Genomic DNA, 17,842 nt, shown 5'->3' on the forward strand with positions numbered 1-17,842 from the left:
GCAACCGGATTAGGTTAATTGCTAAGAGGATACGCCAATTTATAGTTTTTTAAAAAAATTAATAAGTCAATGTAAAATTTTGAATATTAAAGGTAAATCACTTTAAGAATTTATATGAATCACCTGTGTTTATATTGTGTATTGAAAGAAGATGTGTCAGCACCACTATTTTCACCCATGCTAGATTTTTCACCTTTTATCTATCTTTTAAAAATATTTTTTTCTCTTGCAAAAGCTATTTATTCTTTTTTACCACCACTAGATACTCTAAAACCAACAATCTGTTTAGCAATATCCCTATGACATGTTCTTGAATACAAATGTTGCACCTGAGCGTTACAATCATTTTCCTTACATTACCAGATAGATCTTCTTCTTCCTCTTCTTCTTCTTCTTCTTCCATGTGTTTGTTTTTTATTGTTCTACTCACACTTCTTTAGAGGTCTGGTGGTAGAACTATGACATCTTTCTTTCTTTGTAGAATCTAGGTCTACTTTTGGTAAAAAAATGAACAGTTTCATAGCATATCTTCTTTAATCTTCTTAACTATGTAGTATAAATGGCATAAATCTTCTATGTCAACTCTTTTATGATGCACACGGCACCATATGTCTACAAAGTACATCGTTCATTTGCCATTCACCGTAGGAGCAATTTTGTTTATTAAATTCAACACAAACAACAACTATATTAGAAGCACCAACATTATCACCCACGCTTGACATTTTGCAACTTGCAAGATAAAATATAAGGGTTTATTAAAAAAATAATTTCCAAAAAAATATGAGTAAATCTAGCTTAAGGATGTTCCTCGGCCCCGAGGATGAATGCAAGATTAGACCAAAAAAAAAAAGTACAACATGCATCAATCCTATAGAGCATGTTAATAAACAAGGGGTCACAATGCAGATTTAAGGATTTTCCCTTGCGATGAAAATAAAGCAAGCATTTTTCTAATACCCAGATTACATAAATGCATAAAGCTATCCATTTACTTTCAGCAAAGTTAACATATTTTTCCACTAAGAAAAAAAAACAATAAAATTCTAAAGTTATACAATACCATATATATAATCTAAAGTATCATAATTGATGAATCTTTTCACTCTTTTCTTCCTTATCAACAGGTGGAATTAATTATTAAAGTTTCAATAGCTATCAAAGCAGTTTTGTTTTAGAGATTACTTGTTTTTGGACTCTCCGATGAAAGCAACGACATGTTTCCACCACCGAAGTTTTATAAGCCACGCTACACCGATGAGATTTTCAAGAGTTTCCCACCCCATGAAATAAAAATCTAGCTTGATATGTTACGGAGTAGGCGAAATAATGGTTTTCGATATGAGAAAGAAAGAGAGTGGCAGATCTCGTTCATGAGACTTAGAGAGAAATGATTATGTTGTTTGCTCTGTTGTTCGTGGGTTTCAAGTTATAATTTATGAGGGTAAAGATTGTTTGCTCTGTTTGGCATCACTCCTACAATACAATCATTTCTTTTAGCTAAGGAATGGATTTAAGCATATATATGTGCGTATGGGAATGGCAAATTGAGATTACTCCCTTTTTTTTTCTGTTCACAAAATAAAAAAAATTGCTCTCAACCCCACGATTTAACCTTATATATTTAAAATGCACGTCCCCAAAGGGTTGAAAAAACTACCAAGTTTCTACCGTGACTATTACACAGGCAGAAAAAATGCCACTTCTGCAAGAATGGCCGTAAAAAGAATGAATGTGACATTTAAACTACAAAAATTGGAAAGATACAAAGATATGAACAAGTAGGGATGCTGCATCTACCATCCAGAACGTAAACCACTGGCAACTATGTGAATAGAGTTACAACATCTCTACGGTATCCTCTTACAATCAAAAGCCTTGGCACATTCTCTACTAATAGATCCATGTACTCCATGTAAAAGTAAGCAGGTTGGTTTACTGGAGGCGGGGGTAGACTCACCAGCACAACAGCAGCCATTCTTGAGTATCTCAATATCGTAGAATTTAGCTTCAGGGTTGTGTAAAGAAACTTCTCTACCTGTTGCTCGTTCACGACTACAGGTTTCCCATCAGCCATCAGCTTATCCCCATCCCCCTGAACCGACCTCTTCTTCTCAGCTAAATAACCAGCAATGCGCTGCTGGGCAGCTGTAAGTGGTTCCAACCATTCATCTTGTTGAGATCCACCCTCTATTTGTGCATCCCAGGATTTCATAGATATTACAATCACTTCAGCCTGCATCCGAAGATCATATAGAAACTTCTTCACATCAGCTTTGAGTTCTTCTGCATCTGAATCCTCCTCTGCAATGCAGAAGACCTGAATCTTACAATTCTCAAAACTCTTCTTTGTACGAAGGAGCTGGGAAAGAAGCAGCATTAGACCACCATCTCTTACAATCCAATACAAGTCAATGGTTCCATACTGCATTTGATACTCGTTGGGCCACTCATCAAGACCCTTGACAATAACAACTGCTTTGTTTGCAACAACGCAGTCATTGATTATTCCAACAAAGGTGGCTGGTATTTCTTTTAGATTTTCACGACGCCAAATTTCAGGATACCGCATCACCACAATGTTGGGTTTCAGGTTGCCAAGGCCCATGGTCTGGACAATTCCACGAAAACCTTCAGACATATTGGGGGCTACAACTATCTCTGCGACACCTTCACAACGCTTGTAATCAATGTAGGTACTTAGTTGCTTACAAGCTGCCTTAGCATCTTCAGCATGCTCATGGTAGTCTCCATCTAATATAGAGACAAATATGGACATCCCACGGCCTTTCTTCTTCATGCAGTTTGCAAAGTCAGCAAGCTTGGGATGGCAAGGAACATTTTCTGGCAGCTTTCCCCATGGCCGGCAGAATACAAGGGGGATTGGATACCAATTCTTTGGGTGCACTTGGTTAGCTGTAAATAATGGTGAGATATGTCAATCACAATGACAAGGCATGCATGCACACAAATGGGAAAATAGGTAATGAGAAGAAATACAAGAGAAGTGGAGCCAGCTAAAAACATATTAAATGAACTCCTTGGATGCAAGATGTTTGCTAGAAGCAGTACCACTGTTCATAGCAAATTGCCATAATAGACCACCAACCACACAGCACACAATGCTTTCAATATTCACCAGTAAGATGCAACAACTCAAAAACTCTAAAAGTTGTCGTATAGCGAATTTAGTACAGAAATCTACCTCCCAGTGAACGAAGACTGCGGAGAGCTAGTTGAAAATATGCACTCTTGAAGCCATCACCCCAGTCCCCAGCCTTTCCTTTAATGCTGACATAATAATAAATGAGGCTTGCTAGTGCCAGAGACACAACAGTGAATGACCAAGAAATCAAGAACATGATGACTGCAGCAAATCAAAGACAGCAGGTAAGATCCTGAAACAAACACAAACAACTTGCAAGCATGCATGCATTCGTATACAAAATGATATTGAATGTATAAAACCAAGCGCCTGAGCAGAAATTAGGCATGCAAATTAGTTTATGGACACCAAACTAGTCTGTGAACCACAGTTATTGTACATCATGATGATCTTTCCCCTAAGGGTGTTTGCTTAGAATTCCTAGCTAAACTAAGGCTAGAAAATAGGAATATGAAAATAAACTTGGCATAACTAATCCCAACTTGACGAGGAAAGCAACTAAATAGGAATAAACAATTAAAGACTTACACACTAATTCCTAGACCTTTTACCAAATATCAAAATAACCAAAATACTCTTGTTTTACACGAATGTGCAAAATACAATTTTTCCCTTGCTTATAGAATAATCCATGATTCAAAAAACTAGGTCCAAATAAAGAAATCCACCACAGACTTTGCGTGTTTGGTATTGTGATGCAGGGTGCTTTTCACTTGAAAATGCATTAAAATGATTTTTTTCATATTTTTTTTTATTTTTGACATCAACACATTAAAATTATCGAAAAACACTAAAAAATAGCCTCAATTTGATGTTTTTTCAAGACAAACACTTTTGAAAAGCATCTAAAAAAGAAAGCTACCACACTCCCAATGAGGGTATAATCTTAGACCAAAACAATTTGTTGCTTGATGAAGGACCACTCAGTTTCCAAAGAGGAGAGAGTTCTTTGAGTATAACATAACAACTCCATCAATTGCAAGTTGAGGTTCAAGTGTTCATATATGTGTATCAAAGTAATCTACTATTTATAGGCGTGGGCATGATAATCGCACACCATAATGAGTAGCATAATATTCCAGCATATATCTCACTTAATTTAGCGCACCCAATTCTAGGGGTGGAGCTAGAAATTTAGTATTGGGGGTAAGAAAATAATTGATTTTTGGGGGTGCAAAAAATGTAAAATTGAAGGGTATAATTAAACATTTTCAAATTTTTAGGACTAAAATGTAATGTTTTTTCAAAGATTGGGGGTGCCATGGCCTCCCCATCAATCAAAGTAGTTCTGTCCCAGCCCAAAGCATTCACGATTTTGACAAAGCCAGCCAAAAGCATGGATTGAGGTTGAGGTTCATTTATATGCGCATACACCTAAAGCAATCCATTTTTAATACACGTGGGCATTAACCTCACACACTACACTGATTAGCATGACGTTTCAGAAAATTAACTGAATTTAATACAGACAGCATTTCAGCTTTTAACAAACAAAGCCAAAAGATTGTAAAAGAACTCTTTCTGCATTTTCCACCTATTGGAAAGGATATCACATTTCCAAAAGCATCAGATAAGTGTGTTAATGTCAGGCTTATTACTGTATATTTGTTCTTTCAGGACACTATTAAGAACTCATAAAGGTGAAGCTATAAGGTGTAGCAACACCAAGTCCTCTGTTGCTAAGACCAGTATTGACCTTATATATATATTTTCTTAAAAGGGAAAAATAAGTGGCATACCTATGCATAGTAATGCTCCAAGAAGAGAAAGGCTCCAATGGTGAAATTTCCACCGTGGTCGCCAGCTGGGAGCATCTAGAAGATCCAGGAGGAAGCAAGACAAGTTCACACCCATATAACACAAAAGTAAAAACATAGTTACAGTTGGCGTGACAAGATCTAAATTCCCAATAACGACACACCCAACACAGAGAAATGCAGTAAAGAGAGTAGCAATGTGAGGCTCATGTCCATCTGCAACTTTGAAATAGTTAAGAATAGGCAGAATGTCATCATTGGCTATGGCTGCAAGCAGGCGTGGGGCTCCTGTCAAGCTTTGAAGAGCAGCACCCAAGGTTGAAAGAATGATACCAATGTAGATGATGGCAGGGAAAGGCCAGGCAATTGTAGCTGTAAGTAGCCTGCATAAAAAGTACAGTTCAGAAGTATAGTAGAGGGTTTTGAAGTAGTCCTTCAAACTCTACAACTCAAATCAGAATATTAGCTACACATATTCATCAGCGAGAAGGGCAAATGGGGCATGTCCAAACCAACTCCTTGGACTGCTATGAAAAACACCACTGCATTTCAAATCAGCACAATCTAATTCAAGATTTTCACCCAATTGTGTGAGTAGACCATGATGCATAATCTTTATTCAAAGCAAAAAGGAGGCAGTAAAGAACTGGGATGAAAGCATCACCAAATGAAGGAAAAGGTATTACAAGTTCTACATGCATGGGTGTATTGATGCTATTGGAAGTGTACAAGAAGAACCAACAGTGACTTGCTAATAACGCAATTGAAGACAAAGGCTACTTGGTCATTTTGAAAGCATTGAGGAATTCCCAAACCATAACAATGCATTCTCACATCATATCTTCTTTTTTTCTAGCATGACAACATAATCCATGAATCAGTATGATTCAAAATTCTTAAAATCTTTAATTATAAAAATGAACTTTATTTTTTCATAAAATCATTAATTTCAAGCATCATTTTACAATTTTTATTAATCATACAAGTATGGGAAAAAATGGATTATAATGAAAGGTAATCTGCATTAAGACATTGGTAACAACATCTTTCTCTAAATTTTCACAACAGCCCCAATTCTATAAATGAGTAAAGTTTTTAAAACAGAGATTAATGCTACAGTAATACTATTTGAACAATCCAATAATCAGCATGTACTTGTGATAAAAGGCTTAGAAGTAAATAGGACTAGAAACACTTTCTATATTTAATGCATCAAACCTAAACAGTTAAAACTAAAATATGATAAGTAACACTTTAGAAATCAAACAATTCATTAAGAGCATTTAGTAGAAGCATTTATTGCATGTAACACATAAGAATATAATGAATCCTGAGTCAAAGCATAAAGATGCAATCCAAGCTGGCTATAGGTGGAAGCCTCTAAAGAAAATACAAATAGAGAACACAGCCTACAATCCCGTCAGAAAACCCATCATATGAATGAAGAACACTCTGCGAGTCAATGATATAATAAACAGAAACTAGATGACAATAGTACTCCAGTAGACAGTTAAGTGATGATATATTTCTGCAGGTATGCTTTGCCAGCTATTAGTATTAGTATATAACCTATAGGTGGCCTTGTATATGTCCTATCACTTGACTAAAGGATGAATATGGTTAGGTACTAGGGAAAAAGGAAGTTTGTGATACAGTTTCAAGCAAATATTGAGAGATTTCATTCCATAGTTGAAAAAAAAATGTAACATGTTGCAACAAGTATGAAGGCAACTTTTTTAGAAGGCCATGCAGATAGATACCTGTCTGTCAAGAGCTTGTCTCTAGTTGCAAGTGCTCCAAAGAATAACACAGAAACTAAATATAGAACGGTAGTTGTAAGAGTTGCAGCCAGTGTACCAATGGGAATTGAACGCTGCGTGTCTTTAAGTGATGCTGATCTATTAGAGCCTGCCATAATTCCCGTTACAGCAGGGAAAAATAGGCCAACCAATGCACTGAAAGAAGTAAAGAAAAAAGATAGAAAAAGCATAAAAAAGATTTCATCTCACCCCCTATTTCAAGAAAATGCAATTACATGCTTTAAAGGAACACATTGTAGGAAATAGAAGTGTTCTCGGCAAGGAACTGAGATCTAGACAAAGTATTATCTAACAGAAACATGAAAACTTACGTGATTGTATAATGTCCAGTGGTTCCAATGATGGTAATTAAAAAGAGAGTGGTGGGTTTAACTTGGAGGGTGTGGGTGTGGCAGAAAAGCAAAGTCTATCAAGCTCAAAGTTAATTCCAGGAACTTTCAAATCCATTATCTATGGCAACTAAGACGATACAAACTAGACAAAAAAATGATCTGTTAATTGGCAACTTCTGGACCATTAGATGTTGTTCATTACTCTTTTTCTAGTGATGGAACACACTTTGTGTTTAGTTACTTGAACATGGAAAAAAAAACCCAGTGTAAAGTAGAAGAATCGATTGTACCAGCTTCTTCTCCATGGTTATAAAGCTCCAAATTTGGTTTTCTATTCTATATTCCTTGAACTGTACAAGGAACATGCATATCTCTATCCAAACAACGTACAAAAAAAATCATCTGTTCAAATTCAGTTGCAAGTGCCCCCAAAAGAAAGCAAAGTTCAGATTGCAAAACTATAAGGAACATCTTCCAGCAACTTTATTCAACAGTTAGAAATTAATGTGGACCAGAGACCCCTAGTATTCTGGTATGACAATAAAAAGGGAAATATATCGCTTAATAATATTGCAATCAGATCCATTTACGTTATTAACTTCAACAAGAAACAAGTATTAATGAGATTGAAAATTCTTGCCCTGGCTTACTTGAAATTCCAGTAGACCTTTCCTTCAGGATCAGGTATTCCAGCATTATTAGTAAATTGATAATCAGAACTCCAGTTTTCTTTAAAACTTTCCAAACTCAAGCCTGTGACTCCATCTGTTATAATCATGGAAAGAGAAGCAATTGGTTTTATTCCTCCACCAAACAATAAGAAAGAACAAGGAACAAGAATGAAAGCAAGGCCATAAAAACATCATGCACACATGTACAACTAAAATTGACCGTGATTAGCATATAGGTTAAGATTAAAAGTGAATCCTGAGGTGCCAATCAAAGAAACTGTATGCCTTGATAGCTTTAATCTGCAACTTTACTTGGCTACACCATGTTTTATGCAGAGATGCAAGTGGATAATCAAGTTCCAAAGAGCTCTAATGCCACCAACCTATAAAGCTAAACCACTACTAACATTCATCATGCAAGTTTGAACAATTTTGTTAGTCGGTATAAAAATTTATTCATGGACTAAATGTATCTAAGCGATATATATATATATGAAGAAGGCTCAGTAAACACTAAAGAAATCTCCAACTCTTTGACAATGCAGCACCATCCATTATATAAAGATTCATTGCAAACCACCCTATATGAGAAACAAAGATATGAAAATGGCCTCCTCCTCATGTTCGCAGACATAGGTAAACCCCAAGGTAGGAGGAGTCTTAAGAAAGATCCAATAGGATGGTTAATGGAAACATTCTAAGTGAGTTAATCAATACCATACAAAGCCCTCTAGATTGATAATTAAGATGCACAACTGAACAAATAAGAAATGCTTTCAACTTCACCGACACAGTAAATCCCCTTTAGGCAAGACAAAATTCATTCCTCCCATGAAAACACAAAAAAAACATCCAAAAGATGGACGGACAACTAAATGTTGTGGAACATCCCAGCAAAACAAAGCTCCTTGGTGAATGAAAAATACATTATGGTAATCACAGAGCTGATAACTAAAGCATTCAATTTCCTCCTTATGAAAGATGCACGTAAGATCTAAAGCCCTATCTCATGCCATCACTTTCAATAATCATCAAGTGTTTTCACGTATCTGTAGATAATTCTAAAGAAAGTTTTTAATGTCAAAACATAATTTTGAGGACCACAATTCGTAGTTATCAAAACTGAGCTCGATAGTGAAGCCGTCAAGATAACAGGTCACTATTTGAACCAGTGAATCAGATAAAACACATAAGTACATGTAGAACTATTAACATGTTTTCCATAATTACTAACCAAGGGTGGAAAAATCCAACTATACCCATTAACCAACCTGTATCTGTCTATTTTAAAGGGGTATGGGTCATAAAAGGGTCAGTAAATAATTTAAATGGGTCACTAATGGATTGACCCAAAAATACCCCAAGTTAAAAGGGTTGGGTAAGGGTTACCCAAGTGACCCATTCAAAGATATAGCTCAAAGCATTGTGAGAGTAAATGAAATTTTCGTTAATGTTCATTTAGTCCATGGATTTATTGATTTTTATTTATTTCATTTTTTTAACAAGTCCTTATTTGGAAGTTTTTATGTCCTCATAATCTATACTAAATACAATTTAGTCCCATATTTTTTTATTATAATTAAGTCCTTGCATATCAGACAGTAAACTTGATTAAACAATTTAATTGGGTTGATGGGCAAGGTAAGGTGAGTTTAAGTGTCTATGGGTACCCATCTTAAAAATAAATGGGTCATTAAATGGCAATGGGTAAAACATTACCCGTACCCATTTTGATCTAACTCATACCCGCCTATTTGTCACCTCTATTACTAACTGAGATCATATGTACATTTAAACATGGAATATTATATTGTCAAATTCACTTTCACAAATTATTAAAAACATAAACACGGAATTATTGCTAAGTTGAAAATACTTGGAAAACAATAGTTCACTAGTTCGACTGGTTCATTGGTCTGTCTGCCCAGGCCAATTTAGTTTCTTGTTAGGTATGTCTTTAACAGTTCAATTCAAAACTCAAACCAATTTAGGTAAAAATCATGGATATGGCAGGTCTTTTTTCTCATTCTAATAGTACCAAGCTTTGATTTTGGGTTTGAATGGGCCAAATATATATCAAAATTAGATTTAAAAAGACAGCCGTGAATTGAAAAAAAAAATACCATATGTAGTTATTTTATTCCAAAGTTAGAACGGATAAATGTGTCATCTAAAAAAACACCAAGAATGTACTCATCAACGTTAAATTCAGTCCAAAGAGCAGTGTCATGGATTTTGGAACATGTACTAAAATACACCATTCCAGTGCCAGACTTCTATCAGATTTGAGTGCTCATAACATCACCCCAAGTGGAAATAACAAGTAATAGGACAACATTGCAGGGAGAGAGACCATGTTCTGAAAAAGAAGAAGAAGAAGAAGAAGAAGAAGAAGAAGGATCTATATAAAACTAAACACTCACCGGCAGGGTAATCCTTCTTCGTCAAAAATATCCCAATAAATATGCAGAGCAGCGAGAACAGAACAGGAATGAGGAAAGCAGGTGCAACTCGATTGATCATCTTCACTCCACCGAACACAATAAAGCATAGGATGATTGTAACAACGATTCCATAAATTTGGAGGTCATGTGAACTTGGACTTTGTATGGGATGTGGAATGTCTGTGCCATTAACTTTTGTTATGGTCTCTACAGGGAAAACATGAACAGCCAAAGATATAAATTAGCAGTGTTCAATTAATCATTTTGACATCTTGGGATGATTATGGTTAGACTATTGCTACCAACTACCAATTATATATAATACCAGCAGAAAATTCTGAATCTTTACCTTTGAATATCCCAGCAGCAGGCACAGCTTTTAAAAAGGTTTCAACGGCTCCCAGTACATAACTAAAACAAATGAGAAAAGGCAAACAAAAAGTTACACAAATACTTAGAACACATCATTAAGGTTATAAAGATAAAAACTAACTGGAGCCTCAACTCCTAAAACCTGAGGTCAAGGGCATCAACCACATATATCATGGTGGCATCAGAAAAAAAGACAAGATTTACTCACAGAGCTCCAGCAACCGCATTCCCAAGGAAGAAACATAATCCAATACTCACTCCAATCTCTGGACCAAGGGCACGACCAATGAGGTAATATGGCCCCCCACCCTGTACGTTACATTCATAATTTCATACAACAAGTGATTTGCAAAATTGCAAAACTGAACTTCTCATCAGAAGATAACTATAAGACACTGAATATGAGAAAAAATCAGTTGCGTCATCAATCTTAGTGCATAAAGGTGAGCAATTAAAGAATAATACACACAACACACCACTTCAAGCATCAAAGACTCATTCACAAGTGCAAACATGGCATTACAAAATTCAAGCGCAGATCACCATAGACAAAAAAAAAATTCAGAATCAAGAATTGCTAATCCATGGAAGATAGCTTAATTTCTTACTCCGGCATCAGGATGGCAACAACACAAATAATCATAAAATAATTTAAAAGATTAACTAAGTTGCAGGTTAAAATGGTTATTAATTATTGCTTTCCTAATCATAAAGACACCTATCATAGACTTCTGAAAGAATTAAGAATTAGAGAAACAAACAAATGTCAGCCTGTGATAAGAAACAAGCATGTAATTTAAGCACACTCAAATTAAATGCAAACAACATGCTTAACAAACTGTACCTCAATAAGTGTTGTTGATGCAATCAACAAGAGAGAAGCTTAGAATTCATTTTCATTTAACTTCAAAACCCAAATATTTTATATTTTCTTGTAGCACTAGTCCATTGCAGAGTTCTATTTTAAAAATGTATTAGTAATATTTAAGAATATTGTTCTCTTAGGATATTAGAATAATAATTAGGAGTTCTTTATTAAGTGTGATTTCCTTTTCTTTTTTGGTTTTCTATTTACTATTTAAGTTAGAACTATTAGCGCTTTGGTGCATATAAAAGTAGCACATATTCAGTGTAATAGGAAGAATTTTGATAACACGATTATGAGTATTTTGGTTTTGCTTGAGGGCTGCAGCCTTAGTGTTCTTCTCTTTTTTCTGTGTGCTATTTTCTTCTTCACTTTCTTATTGCTATAGTGCCTCAGGTAATATTTACAGCGTCAATTCAAATCCTAATTCTTGTAAAACAATCCCCTAATCCACATTTATCAAACTCTAATTCACCAAACCCTTTGCAGGACATGATGCCAAAGTTGTCCTGCATCAGTTGTTAAGAGTGCTAAGTGCACCGATGCATCAAGGGCTCTTGGAGCCTACATGGAGCAGGTGTGAGATTGGGAAAGGCATGTATTTTTTTTTAACAGAATGCATGATAAGTTGCATGGAAAGATTTCTAAGAAATAGAGAGGGTATAAAAGTACAACAATATTTTAATTAGAGCATTAGCGCAAATGGTATAGCAAAGGACAAAAAATGGTCAAGGACCTCACCCAAGGAAAACATGTGGTAGATAGAGAGGAGAAAGATAGAAAGGGGAGAGAGAGAATGGATAAATAGTTAAAGATATATTTAGAAAGGAAACCTTTTCCCAGGAAAAAAGAAGAAGAAGAAGATTTTTCTTTTTGAGGCATGGCTTTGAGCCTTTGGATCTTCACCAAGTTGAATAAATGCATTGGCTTTAGCGTTCCTGCCTTATGCCCCAAATATGCCTAAGGAATGCTTTTAAAATGTGCCTATGGCACGGTTTTAACAACAGTGATCCAACATAGTAGCATAATTCTTGAACTTTTTGCATAATTCTTAATTTAGGTAAATTCGAAAATGTACCCTTTAGTTAGGCCCATTTGCACTTGAGCGACTGATTTCCAAATTTAAATTTGGACACTAAGCTCGTGCTTTTCTTCATTGACACTTGCCTTTGAATCATTAGTTAAATCGAAGAGATAATTGTATTATTAATTGTAGTTGTACCTTTTCTAATTAGTCCTAAACCTCTAATTTCTAACAATTGTCTATGATGTTTTCAAATGCTCTACCAAACACCTCTTACACATGAAAATATCCCCAATATTTTATGTACATATCATGATCATCTATTAGAACATTCAAATAAAAAAAAAACAGAGTATACATAAATAAAACAAGAAATAGACTACTTTTTATCATTACAAAAAACAAAACCATACAAGACCAATGAAAACCATAGTTATTAAACTCAGCTCGACCAAGCGGTTTGACTCGTGACCTAGTTGACCTGACAAAACCGAGCCAAATAATACCAAGGATTTTTTAAAAAAGCAAAGAACATTATTTTAATAAAAAAAAAAGGTTAACCCGAGTTGTCCTAATGACTTGAGGATTTGACCAGATGACCTGGTGGACTAAGCCTTTTCCAGGTCAATCCTCGGGTCGGGTATGACAACTATGATAAAAACACAACACATAATTGATTAAAAACCACTGCATTTTTAAGTTAGTGTTTTCATTCAAGGACACCACATTGAATAAGATTATTAGATCGAATCCACTTTCCACAACCTAAAGACACAAGAGTCAAGGATTATGTCAGTTGAACAAAGATATATCATAGCATGGATTTGGTCCATCCTAAAAATCAAAGGCTTACGACTCAATGGCATAAAAATTAAAATTAAAAAGTTGGAGGACTTATAATACAATTGGATCAAGCAGGTGCTACGGAAGGGAAACCACATGCCTTTGAAGCTTAAGCATTGAAGCGCAAATTGGCAAAGTCACAAGATAGTTCTTTGTATTCTTCCCCTTCTCAATTTTACCTATCTCTTGAACAAGCTAACTAAGTTATGAATGTATCGTTTTAACTTAAAACTACATGTTATTTATATCTCGAATGTTATTCTGACAACTTTGATCAGCACAAAGTGTTCCACACAAGTGTTGTTCATTGTTTGATTACTTGAACTAGGACCTCCTATCTTGCACCAAACTGAATTTTCAATTCAAAATGAATCTTTGATTCGATACTTTTCACAAACCTATTGAACCAAATAAAATAGCATTGGTGGTTTTATTATTACTTACCAATTAATCTATTCATGCCCCCCCCCCCTCTCCAATTTAGGATGGCCAGAATTGTTGTCCATTGTGAAAAAGTCGAAGTATTAACTATTTGATTGTCCTATTATACCCCCTAATTGAAACCCATTTTAATTCTTTTAACCCGACTATTTTCTCCCTTATTAACTTATATTTAAATAAAAGTTTCGTATATAATCCATGAGAATTTTGGGAGTAAATGTCATGAATTTTAATGAAAATTTTAAGAATTAATTGTACTCTTTATCTCGGCAATAATATTGTGAGATCCAAAAATTTTGTTTCTTATAAAATTGTGTTTTACCTCTGTTTTTTTTTTTAAAAAAAAACATTTGTTCTATTGTTCAACAAACTTGAACCTTGTTTAACTAGCTTGTATATCAAACCTCTCACCATTAGCCCAATTCCATTAAGCTTATGAGTATTTGATTCTAAAATATAATAAAAGGGTAAAAAAAATGATGTGAGAATACATGACATGGTATCCAATTAATTGTTCATTCTTAATCTAGATGAAAGTCAACAGCAACTAAAACTGTGGGGTGGGATGGAGAGAATACATGATATATAATATTATTTTTTGTGCTTTTTATTTAAAACGTTTATAAATTATGAAACATAATTCTATATGAGAATGTAACAAAAAGGAATATTGGAGAATAGCAAGAAATTATGGAAAAGAACCAAGGGGTCAATTACCTAGCATTTAGTTCAATTTGATTCAACTACCCACTAGTCACAGAGTATAAACAGCTAACTAAATAATACACAGTTTGTTGACTCATCAATTCTTCTTAACACCCCTAGCTCCACACATTAAATATCCTTGCATGTGTATCTATGAGCAAACTCATATTTAGTTTTCACTATCATAACTAAATTGTCCAGAAATAATCCTCAAATGAACCAAATAAATTAAAAATCACAATATTACCATGCTTCTATGGACCAAACAAGTATTAGACAGCTTATATCAACCTTTGAGGAGGAAGGACATTTAGGATAGTCATACAAATATCTAGTAGATACAATAGTACTGCCAAAGTGGTAAAACAAAATGGTTAAAGCATGGAAAGACCAAAAATATCTATTAAAATAGGTCTCCTTTGTTTGGCAGTGTAGCTGCGGTTGCTTTTCAAATAGTTTTTTGTGCCAAAATGCATGCCAATGATGTTTTTTCATTTTTTAAAAATCATTTTTGACACCAACACATCAAAATGATTTGAAAACACTAAAAATATATTAATTTGAAGTAAATAAAAAAATAAAAAAATTTCAAATTTTTTCATAAACGCTTTTGAAACGCAGAAACAAACAGTCCCTAAAAAACCAAAAATAATTACTGACAAGAACTAATTTATTAATCATCTTTCACTAATGTCCATCAAATGCTCAAAGTCAGAGCTAAAGAGCAATCATAGTAAACATATCCCATATTCTCATTCAAAAAAGATTATTTAACATTTTGCAAGCCATTAAGCTGGTGTTAGAAAAGGCTGTAAAAATAGTCTTGTCGATACTAGACTCCATCAATACTTTGTTCAAAACATAAGTGAGAAGAGATCTAATAATGCTGTATGTACCTTCATTGCACCATTAGTTGCAATAGCGCTCAATGAAATTCCTGTTAGGAAAGTACACAATCCACAAAAAGCTACCAGCACTAGAGATTCACCTATACCAGCCATGCCAACAATCCTGCCATTTTTGCAATAACAGAAAGCAATCAAACACTATTGTATGGTTAAGAACACAAAGGCATGAAACTAAAAGTGCATCATCAACATCCAGTCAGTACTGAATAGATAAAGTTGAACATTTGATGGAAGCACTACCAGCAACTTGTTCCAGATATTACAGATGTTCCTAAGAAAAGAGAAACAGATAGGGAAGAAAGAACAAAAATTCTTCTCACTTGGCTAAATAACCCCATTCAAATACCAGCTAATTGTAGTCTCTTATCAACCCTTTCCCTATCTTATGGCCAAACCTTTACAAGCATCAAGCCAATTTCAACACTGAACATTCTGGATGTTTAAGTTTTATACAAAGTTGTGAACTTGGGTCTCTTAACACATTTATTGCTTCCCACCCTTAACAACACCCCAACACACAACTTATGAATGTCCATGACGTGGGTTCATTGAGCTTTACAATCAGCACCACGTTCATGAGCGGACATCATAGGCCTTTATTCAATTGACAGTTAGTACCACAGCTTATACAGAAAAAGGAAAAAAAGGGGGGTATATCATAAAATGAGAGCATTTCAGAGCCCTTAATTTGTTACTACTACTTTTTAATAGCACTATTAGCATGTTTAATAAATGGACAAACTTTAAAAAAAAATTGACATTAGTTAAACAATGAATTGCATATATTAAAAGGAAATTTCAAGCATATTTCTCAAGGAAACTTGAATGATGCACCTAATATATGAAAGAGAGAGCTGATAATTACAGCACTTTGTGAAATTCAAAAATATTCAACAGGAATTTCAGCTAGATTTCTCCTTGAAATTTCAAAACTTCATTGCTAACAATTAAAAGCAAGACACAAGGTGATGTCCATCTGCACAGGCCCTATAATAAGTCACACCAAAACAAGATAAAGAAAGCTAAAAGACAGCATCGAGCAAGAGAGTTACCAAGAAAATCGAATGTAGTAGATAATTCCAAGTATGTTTTGCAAGCATGGGATGAAAACACCCATCATTGTTCCCAGTTTAAGGTCATTGGGCTGCATGATACATGAGCAGAAAATGAAGCAGTTAAAGAGAAACACATAACTTAATAGTTGTTGTCCACCTGCAAGGCAATGCAATTCAAGAAATTGGTAATAAAAAGCAGGTAGCATATACCCTTGGGCGATCTCGATCAAAAGAGATAGAACCATCTTCACCATCCCTGGGACTAGACGGTGCGGCTACTTGCTCCCCTGTCATACTGGGGGGGAAAAAGTAGCAGCAGCAAGTAAACAATAAAAACACAAGATGACAATGCAATAGATTTTTAAAAAGAATGAAGTCAGTAGCTATGGTATGGTACCTCTTAAGACCAAGAATATTGACAAGGGAATCAAAACCAAACAATTCCAACTTGTGCTCCCTCTCTGACCCATTTGTACTATTATCATTCACACCATCAGTATTCGTGTTTGTTTTTGCTTGGGTGGAACCTCCTGGTATGATTTTCCTGTCAGTGAACAACAAAGGGATTTCGATAATGATTTGTTTAAAGTAATTAATAATAAACAAGGGGTTTCATTTTTTTTTTACTTGAGGATAGATTGGTGATTGGAGGAGGAGGATCCGGGAGGAATGGAGGACATCTCAAGGACGGCGGGATCGTGAGCCACCACAGGCCTGTATTTGCGACCACTCTGGTTGGTGTGGAATTCGTCTTCTAAACCACCACCACCTTCAATATCTCCGTTGTCCATTTTCACTTTCGCTTTCCAAGATCGATCTAGTATTCGTCAGCGAGTTTGGTGGTTAATGGAGATCCAATTCCAAACTGAAAAGATACAGATCTCTCTCCAGAATGCATGCGACACAATTAAAGAGAAGCAAGGAAACGTAAATATTACTCAGATTTCATGGAAAAGTCAAGAGGATAAAAAAAATCAAGAGGAAAAATCCGGACTTTATCTGAACTGGAGTACAAATCAAAATATGAGACAGCTTCAAAGGGAATTTGAGAATGAAGAGTCAGCCTTTTGATAAATAAAAATTGATGTATCTTTTTTATTATTATTAACGTGAGTATTGGTTGGTTTAGATATTCCTGGATTAATTTCACTAATTTTAAAGTTAATAATTATATAAATATTTATCACAGGAAGTAAGAGTTACAATAATATCTTAGTGTGTTTTTGCATAGCGGTATTGATTTTAAAAAAAAATAAAAAAAATTGTAATTTTAAGAAAAATATATTTAAAAATATACAGTAAGTTAAAACTGAAGTCTAAGATAAATTTTTATATGTAAAATAAATTAAAAAAATCTATAGGAATAAAAAGCATGTTATTTTAGTTTATGTAAAATCAAATACAATTATATGACGAGCCCAATGCAAAATGTAGAAACT

The 17,842-nt window shown here is 34.7% G+C and overlaps 1 protein-coding gene across 1 annotated transcript; it reads right to left on the reverse strand.

The window, feature by feature from the left end:
* Positions 1–1,591: 1,591 nt before the first annotated feature.
* Positions 1,592–17,466, reverse strand: LOC133667886 (cation-chloride cotransporter 1-like). Its single transcript, XM_062087580.1, has 13 exons — positions 17,031–17,466; positions 16,801–16,947; positions 16,614–16,698; positions 16,401–16,492; positions 15,337–15,451; positions 10,771–10,871; positions 10,540–10,601; positions 10,170–10,397; positions 7,726–7,840; positions 6,684–6,878; positions 4,906–5,306; positions 3,206–3,367; positions 1,592–2,916 (listed from the first exon to the last, which is right to left on the reverse strand). The coding sequence occupies exons 1-13, from the start codon at positions 17,192–17,194 to the stop codon at positions 1,826–1,828; spliced, it is 2,958 nt and encodes a 985-aa protein (XP_061943564.1). The 5' UTR covers positions 17,195–17,466; the 3' UTR covers positions 1,592–1,825.
* Positions 17,467–17,842: the final 376 nt, after the last annotated feature.

The sequence above is a fragment of the Populus nigra genome, chromosome 1, assembly GCF_951802175.1.
Source record: "Populus nigra chromosome 1, ddPopNigr1.1, whole genome shotgun sequence".
NCBI classification, from domain to species: Eukaryota; Viridiplantae; Streptophyta; class Magnoliopsida; order Malpighiales; family Salicaceae; genus Populus; species Populus nigra.